Source organism: Aedes aegypti, chromosome 1, assembly GCF_002204515.2.
Source record: "Aedes aegypti strain LVP_AGWG chromosome 1, AaegL5.0 Primary Assembly, whole genome shotgun sequence".
Lineage (NCBI taxonomy): Eukaryota > Metazoa > Arthropoda > Insecta > Diptera > Culicidae > Aedes > Aedes aegypti.
The window spans coordinates 101,772,402-101,781,743 of record NC_035107.1 but is presented as its reverse complement, the minus strand read 5'-3'; the positions used below and the strand labels follow the sequence as shown (position 1 = coordinate 101,781,743).

The following is a 9,342-nucleotide window of genomic DNA, read 5'->3' as shown; positions in this document are numbered from 1 at the left end:
AATCTATAGAACTGTCCATAGAATCTCCCCATTGAGTCACTCCGTGCACTGCATCTACCCATCCATTCCAGACAGCCGCCCGCCATTAGTACTCAATTCTCGTGGTCTCAATCTCATCAGTCTCATCACCCCTCCATTTCACTCGGCGGCGGCGGCTGTTGCTGCTGTTGTGCCGTACTGGTAAGCTCTATCGGCGCCAGGGGATGATGATCGGACGGTGGCTGAGACTGGAGGATGCTGGATTGGGAAGGTGGAGGAGGAGGGGGTGCCTGCTGCTGCTGTTGTTGGTGGTGATGGTGATGATGAGTCAACGGCAGCGGCTGACTTAGTGACTATTCAAGCCGCGTAATGTAGTGGCCTCCACCCGCTCCGGGACCGGCGGATTCAATCTCCTGACTTGCCGAGCCCGGATTCGGGGTGATTGAGCTGGTAATAATGGGTAGATGTCGCGGCGGCGGCGGAAGTCCTGCTGCAGCCGCCGCCGCCGCACTCGACGGAGTCATCTGCGAAAGGTCCGTCATGCTTATCGATTGGCTGTAGGCAGACGCCGCAGCAGCTGCAGCAGCCGCCGAAGCGGCCGAATGAGTGTTCAGATCCATCGGTTGAACGCTGGACGGCGAACTGCACGGCAAACGGTGGTGAAAGGAATAAGGCATGCTCAGGGAGTGCAGGGAATCGGATAGAAGGTATTGGTAGTTGTCACGTGGCGGTTGACCTGACATCAGACCAACGGAATTCGATATTGAGCTGTAGCAATCCGAAGTAGGCTGCGCTGCAGCGGCGGCGGCCGCATACGGGTTATCGTACTCCGAGTTGTAGATCTTCGTTGCCGATGGCGAGCAGATTGTTGAGGCCATTCCCGACTGGGACCCATTAGAGCCCACTTGATTGATCAAACGCTTCTGGGAGCGTAGTTTCTCCTCCCGGCGCCACTTGGCACGCCTGTTAGAAAACCAAACCTAATCAACCGAAGCAGCATTAATCAGACAGAAGAATAAGAAAAGGTTGAGAATGAGTCAAAATCCTATAATCTTCGATCCCAAGAAAAAAAATGACAAATTTCAACAATGTTATGGCAAACTGGCAAACAGTATAATCGAGCTGAAAAGAGAGATAATGACCCTACGAAGGAAAAGACGTATTATTCAAACATATCTAACCAGAAATTACCTCGTCTTGGATGACTATCCCAAAATCCATCCTTTTCATTAAAGCCTGTCCACGTTAAATTTCAGACACCCAAATAATGGCAGCAAAAAAAAGTTACTCATAATTCAACAAAAACAATTGTTTATTTCAGAATAAAAGAGTTATATCTACAAAATAAACAGTTGACAAGGATGTTAATCCTTCTTTCTGTAAAATTCTCGAACTTTCTGTGGTACACCCGCCATCCGTGTCCGAAATTTATCGTGGACAGGCTTTATGTCCATTAAATCACAAAACAATAACAAAAGATACGCATGTCAAAACAATTAACACAATACGACATTAAATTATTGTTGTTTGGCAGAAAACAGAAGTCGAAAAGCAATCAACGAAAGAAAAAATATAATTCCAGCATTCAACTAATGAGGACACCATAAATCGCAAAATGACCGACGAAAACAATCAACAAAGCGCCAACGAACAAAACGGGAGAAATTGAACATGAAAGAAAATATCTTGAAAAAACTCAAATTGAAAAATAAAATCAACTTTCGCAGCTTTATGGACTTTGTGCGAGGGTGCGTTCGCGTCCGATGGCAACTCAAATCCACCTACTCTGAGGGGTTCCACCTTCACCTCCGACAAACCAATGGTCATCTTTCCGTCCGTCTGTCACTGATGGGCGAAGAGATGAAGGGTTGTATGGATACGAAGCAGCTACACCATGATGAACCCGTGTCCCGTGGGTGAAGCGGCAGCCGTCCGTAGTGGAGAAGCAAAACAGAAATGAGAAAGGTATAAATCATCACGTTAATTTTTGATTTGCGGATTTTTTTTTTTCGACGAGTGGCAGTGGTTCTCAATTTTCTTTTGGTAAAGCCTAAGCACAAAACAATAAGTTTTCAGTGCGCATTGTACACTGTGTGTACATAAGTTTTTTTCTGATACTAATAAAAGTAGCTAAAAAGTTGAGAATCACTGATAGCCACATCTGAAAAAAGCTAATCTGAGTGAGCTTGTGCGCCTCTGGTATTTTATGGTCATTTTCTATTCATTTAGGCAATGGGCAGTAGGCTGGCGACACACAACGACGACGAATTCGAGGGCGATGGGACGCCCGGGTGGAACGCAGAATTACTCAAATTTACAGTTAGGCACTTTTGGCGATCGTGTTGCAGTCACAGACTCCATCCCGTTCCAACCCCATTGCCTGCGGTGGTGGCCTCTAGCAGAGATGTCCCTATCTACACCGTGGCGATCATCATCTCTTTCGTTCGTGAAGAGATCGAGCAATTCCGGTGACGTGTGCGTCGAAGGCGATTGTCCAGCAAAAGGGCAGCGGTAGGAGAAAATGGCAGAGAAAACAGTTGGAAGGAACGCAATTAAGTTGATTGAAAAATGATAAAGTGGTAAATGAGATATTTTTGGGGGCATTTCAAACATGACAAACACACGTAGCGCAATTATGAACTTCGTATGATACGGCCCTCTGTACAGTTATTTCGAATGGGTCGATTTTACGGTGATGAGAACATCACGAAGAGCTAAGCTTGGTTGTTAGACCACCATGACAAGAGGAACGTAAATATAACAGATTTACTGCCGACAGCTAGCCGCATTGACAGGTCACAGTTGAGTAGCTTTAGTGGAAGTCGTCGTCAGTACTGCAGCTCTCAAGGTAAGCGACGCACAGTGGCACATGGTCAGACAATCCTCAAAAGTTGAAGTTTTAAAAATTACGTATTTACCGTTAAGTCACCAGTCACCGTGCGGCCTCCATTCACCGTGCACGTATACAAATTCCTACAGAATATTCAAACAATTTTCACAAATTATTCTTTTGTCAGCAAAATAAGATATATCTGATGAAATGAAGTAGTTTTTGTCACAAAGCATTTTGAAAAACCTAGTTTATGTAGTCAAAATCATGTGAATTCTGTTTGATAATGAGATTTTCCAACACTGTTAGTAGAAACGCCAAAAATTCACATTTTTCATTTTAACGGTTGAATACGAAATTTTTCAAAATTTCAACTAGTTTTTGCTGTGGATACAATTAGTTAGATGTATTTCATCGTATGAGCAATGAGATTTTATGCAAATTAGAATTTTTTATTGTGTCTCAGTCGAAACCCAAATGCACGGTGAATGGACCCTCTTCAATATATATGGTTCCTATTACCGTGCATTCGTGAAAAAGGCATGAAATTATTCGGTAATACTAGTTTTATTGTTATATCGTGATTAAACTACTTTATATTTAGTTTTTTAGTGAATATGGAATGGCTTTGACAATACAGTCAAACCTCCTATAACGAATTTAGTGAAAAAATAATTATGTGACCATTTTTTAAACTTTTTAAGGTTTTTAATGTAAATGTAGATTTGAATACTCTTAAAAGTGAGTGCGCGCACTACTAGCAACATAGTTGCTCCATCAACAACGTTTTTTCAAGATACGAAATAAAATCACGACGAAAACTATACGCACGGTGAATGGTGCACTAGTGTGCACGGTAAATGGTGACATAGAACGGTACGAGGCGACCTTAGCATGTCATTTTCAAACATAATTTTTGAGTAATTTTGTGTTATGCATCACTAGTTTTAGATTTTTCCCTGAATTATGATATAATTGCACGTTACGTAGTGGTATTCTAGTACGCTCCAAATTATTTGGAAAAAGTATATAATTTTTTGAAGTACATTTTTTTCTTAAATGCACGGTGAATGGTAGCTTGACGGTACTTATTTTTATAAATTTCTGTACTATTGAATGTTGTTTCCCTAGCATTTCAGATTGACCGGGTTTGTTTCCGAGTTTTGATTTCTTTTCAGGAGAAGTCAGTAAAAATGGATTCCTTCAATTACAGTATATTTTGCTAACTCCAAACAGCTGTATCTTAAAAAAAAAACTGAACCAATTCAATTTCAACAGGCTTTATGTGAATAGTACGTCCAAATCCTTCAATTTGATGATAGCCATACAGTATTCAACAAGTTATATCTTTATTTGTAGCAAGATCCATAGGGGCCCAGATAGCCGTAGCGGTAAACGCGCAGCTATTCAGCATGACCATGCTGAGGGTCGTGGGTTCGAATCCCACTGGTCGAGGATCTTTTCGTAAAGGAAATTTTCTCGATTCCCAGGGCATAGAGTATCTTCGTACCTGCCACACGATATACACATGCAAAAATGGTCAATCGGCATAGAAAGCTCTCAGTTAATAACTGTGGAAGTGCTCATAAGAACACTAATCTGAGAAGCAGGCTTTGTCCCAGTTGGGACGTAACGCCAGAAAGAAGAAGAAGAAGAAGAATCCATAAAATATCATAAAATCTTAAAGTGTAGATTCACCGGCTATATCCAGCATCAGAGAATCTGTTTTTAAAAACTATATGGGGAGCCCAATCCCCGTCGATATTGATCTCTGGTTTCACTGGTTTCAAAAATGGGTGACTGATCTCTTATGAAAGTGTACAAATTAGGAATACTCTGGTTAGATTAGGTGCTTGGGTCTTAAAATTATGTGAGAAAAAAATATTATTTACGAGTAAATAAATGTCGCTCAATCATATAAATGTGGTCTACCACACTAAATCAAAACGTTTCATGATGATTTGCGTTAAGACCCAAGTAAAAATGGTGCAAAAGTCAGAACTGAAAAAGCAGTTTTCTCTTTTTAAATAGACAAATCGAAGAAAATAAAAACACACAGCTCTTTTATTTGCCGAATAAAAAGACTGTTTGTTCTTATTTTCATCAATTTATCGTTTTAAAAGGAGAAAACTGCTTTTTCAGTTCTGACTTTTGAGACATTTTTTCTTGCACTTTAATCCACTATGGGTACGACTGGCGATATGGTTTGAAATCGTTACTACTAACCTATCAAAATTTTCTAATATTTCCAAAGCGTTGCCTGTTTACTGTGAAGTTCTTTGGAAAAATGCGTCACTCGTTATTGGGCTGCAAATCATCCATACCTCAAATTTGTGATAGTTTTGTGCGCCTTTTTCCCCGAGACGATGAAATTTCAAATTCATGTTTCACCATACCAGCTACCAGGTTTTCCCAAGGTACGACTCCATACTGTGGGCATTCCATAGCTAAACATCCAAGTAACAATTCAACAGCATTTAAGTTCTCATATGCAGGACCGGATTTGCAAATGTTGGGCCCGGGTTCATAGTATTGTGGAGGCCTTTTTTCCAGAACACATTTTACAAACTATAGAAATTTACTTAATAACTTTTTGGACAACATTTTTGGATGATCAAACAATTTTAAGTTTATCAGGGGCCAAAATACAAATAATTTTTAAATGGGTCAGATTACAGTTTTTCAGAAAAAGACACAGATTGCAACAATCATCTCTAAATGGCATAAAATGTGAGAAAAAGAAGAAAAAACCAGCACTTCAACATATTTTAGTATGTATAAAAATTACTCAAATTATGTGTTGGTCCAGAAGAGCCTGATGTTATATAAGTCGAACTCACTTCTGTGTAACACTTTTTAAGTGTGGTTGTTTTGATTTCTTCCACTTTTTGTGTTTTGATTGCACGATGATTAAAATTTAGCTGATATAACGTTTACGCGATTTTAACTCAACAGATGGCAGTAGTGTTACTTAAATAACGTGTCGTCCGCAAAATATACTGAGCATTGCGCGATTATTTATCGCGACGGCGATCTTGAAAACTTCTTAGAAAGCTTTTAGATCGCCGCAGCAACTTCAAATCGTTTTATTGTCTTCTGCGCGATTATTCCTGATTGTCCAATGCATGATCGCGCAGAAGACACCAAAACGAGCTGAAGTAACTGCGACGATCTACAAGCGTTTTTAAGATCGCAAGCGCGAGAATTTTTCGCGCCACGCATAATATGGTAAAATAAAGAGTCGATCATCTTTTTCCTTTTAACCATCTTTGATTTGTGTAATCAAGCGTATCGCAAGAATAAAGGGTCAAAATGATTATGCCATCGGAAAATAGTTCAATATTTAATTGATTACGACCTAATTTTTGGGTTGAAAAATTGAATTTTGGACGTAAACAAATATTTTTTTCTCCTTCTTCCCCAGCGACCTCTATGATGGTGGCGCATTATATTTGTCTATTGATGTATCGGGATCTGAGGAGAATATATTCGTAAAGGTATGTGATGGAAATTGATTGCAGACCCCAATCAGTCAATATGATTCTGCGATTAATAATAAAACGTTTTTGTCTCGAGCACCACAATGTCGCTAATACCGTAATTAAGGTTTGCTTAAATTAAAAGGTTTGGTTAAATTGCCGTTTTCAGAGATATCAAAGCACGTCTAGTTTTTGAGATATTGGCTGTTGAAAATACAAAATTTTACTATTTCAGTCAACTTGCATGCAAGTTTACCAGCTCGTATGGAATTTTATTTGCTTAATTTTCTACAGCATTAAAACTTCATGTGTATAACAATATGTATAAACAAAGTTCATAATACTTCCGAAACTCAAAAGTTATTTTTTATGGTTTCGAAGAGTATTGTATTTTTTCATACAAGAGAAATGAAGAATTTCGTATGGAGACTGCAAGCATGTCGAGAAAATCGTTTCAATCTTTTTTTAATTTATTCCTGCGATTTTAGCCAAATTATATCTAAAATGAAAGTTAAAGTCCAATTCTAAATGCTTCGTGTATTAGATCACAAAACAGTTTAATAAATCATACCTTGAATTCCATGTAAACATCAATGAAATCAGTGTTTTATACAACTTTTACGACCTGTAGCTAAAAATTGTTACGTGCTGGAACATTTTTGAGAACGGTATCAGATTCAGCAACCCCAAATCTACTAGAGACACATAATTTGATCCTTGAGACACGCAAAAATGTAATTTTTGTTACGCAGTGTAATTGTTTTAGCTTTACATATATACATATAATATGAAATAAAATAGCGTCAAGCTGATAATTATATTTTCGAATGAGAGACTCATCAAGAATTATCTACTTCATCATCAACTTATTCTTCTTCTTCTTTTTCTTCTTCTTCTTTTTCTTCTTCTTCTTCTTCTTCTTCTTCTTCTTCCTCTTCTTCTTTTTATTTATGGTACTACATCCCAAAGAAGAAAAAGCCTTCTTCTCAGCTTAGTGTTCTTAACTTTGACAAGAATGCACTGATCACCATTCTAGAACACTTTACTTTCGCATTTTAGCTTTGCGTTAGACCACAAATAGGCTTATACTGAACTAAAGTGAACTAAAGTTCTAGTTTTATGTTCTTCTTCTTTCTGGCGTTACGTCCCCACTGGGACAGAGCCTGCTTCTCAGCTTAGTGTTCTTATGAGCACTTCCACAGTTATTAACTGAGAGCATACTATGCCAATGACCATTTTTGCATGCGTATATCGTGTGGCAGGTACGAAGATACTTTATGCCCTGGGAAGTCGAGAAAATTTCCAACCCGAAAAGATCCTCGACCGGTGGGATTCGAACCCACGACCCTCAGCTTGGTCTTGCTGAATAGCTGCGCGTTTACCGCTACGGCTATCTGGGCCTGTAATACTAATATTGAATAGGTTCACCAAAAACACAATTGTTTACATACTTCAGGAGCATCCCAAGCTTAGAACTTTTTGGTTCTTCTATTAATAGTTTCTTGAATAAGCTAGTGGCAGTTTGTTTAGGACCCTTTACTAACTTTTTGGTCACCATGTGCTTAGAAGTCAGCAAATTTGGAATCGGAACATACGTGATGTGTCCAAAAGCAACAGTTTAGCAAATTGTCAGCCTTTACAGCCCTTTTCCCTTTTTCGATGTTAACTGATTGTATGCAAAGAAATGCCCCTTGAAGCAGGATGGAATCATTGGCCTGTGCTATAAGCCGTGAAATGTTATCGAGTTTGAGAGATAAACGATAAGGGTCGATGTCTTATCAAAGATAAAATAAATTAGTACTAGAACAGGTACCCTGTTTGAACTACACTCACTACAACGTCTTTATTTTATCTTTGGGCTAAAGGTTACCATTTCTACTTACGTGACAGAAGATCATTAAGTTCATTCCCAGGTTCATCCCTCATAGTAAACAAATGAACATTGAATGAACGGATATGTCTATCATATTCAAATCGAACATTCTATGATGCCATGTTATACAAGAAAGACCAGAGATCTCTGAAACACTCCTAACTTCATATTCAACTAATCACAAATTATAGTTGTCGCTGGGACGAGGTTAAAGCAACTTTTGACTGTTGAAAAATGCATCAATCTCGTTCAACAGTCTATGCTAAGTTTGATTTTTTTTTATTAGCGTACACGAAAAAGTCAAACCTCATTGAATGGTATGGGACTTGACACCTACCATGAATCGTAGATCCTCACACTACCATCATGTCGAAAATCCCACCTTGAAGCTATTGAAAAACATTAAAATTATTTCAATATAAGTTTTTATTTTATATTCTAAACATCTAAAAACAAATATTTTTTAAAATTTTTGCGTGTTGATAAGAACGGAATAATTTGTTGAAGAAATTGGAACGTGACAAAAACGGAACACGACTGTACTAAAAAAATCAAAACAAATGTTCATTCATTACTTTGACTATTACTTGGTGCTTTCCTTAGCCTAGTGGTTAAGTGCGCGGCTAGCACGCAAAGCCATGCTGTAGGTGTCTAGGTTCGATTCCCACCGGTCGGTCCAGGTCCAGTCTTTTCGTAATGGCAAATTCCTTGACTTTCTCAGGCATAGAGTATCATCAAACCGGTCACGAATACAATATACGATACCGTCGATGGGGGTGACAATGGGTCTAGGGGGTGAGATTGGGTCAAAACGGAAAAATATGTTTTGTGAAATATTTCAGCTAATAACGCTGATATTACTAAAATTTATAATTCATATGTTAGGGAACATATTATTACATATAATTCATAACAATATACATTTTTAGAAATAGTAGTTTTTGTGTACTACATCAATAAACTTGCATGTTGAAACTAGATAAAATTTACAACATAAAATTTCTCCTGTACAAAGTATCACGCATGTACTCTAGCCTCTATCGTTGTATTAGTAGAATGATGAAAGTCTTTTCATTACACATCACAGTTATTTTCCGGAATCTGTTTGATTTTCCCACAAAAAAAAATCATTTTTTTCGGTACGATGTCTAAAACATTGAAAATGGGGGTGAGATTGGGTC

At 38.4% G+C, this 9,342-nt stretch overlaps 1 protein-coding gene across 1 annotated transcript; it reads right to left on the bottom strand.

The window, feature by feature from the left end:
- Window positions 1–332: 332 nt before the first annotated feature.
- LOC110674278 (paired box protein Pax-6-like) lies at window positions 333–1,806 on the bottom strand. The gene is made up of 2 exons (XM_021838551.1): window positions 1,765–1,806; window positions 333–959 (listed from the first exon to the last, which is right to left on the bottom strand). The coding sequence occupies exons 1-2, from the start codon at window positions 1,804–1,806 to the stop codon at window positions 333–335; spliced, it is 669 nt and encodes a 222-aa protein (XP_021694243.1).
- Window positions 1,807–9,342: the final 7,536 nt, after the last annotated feature.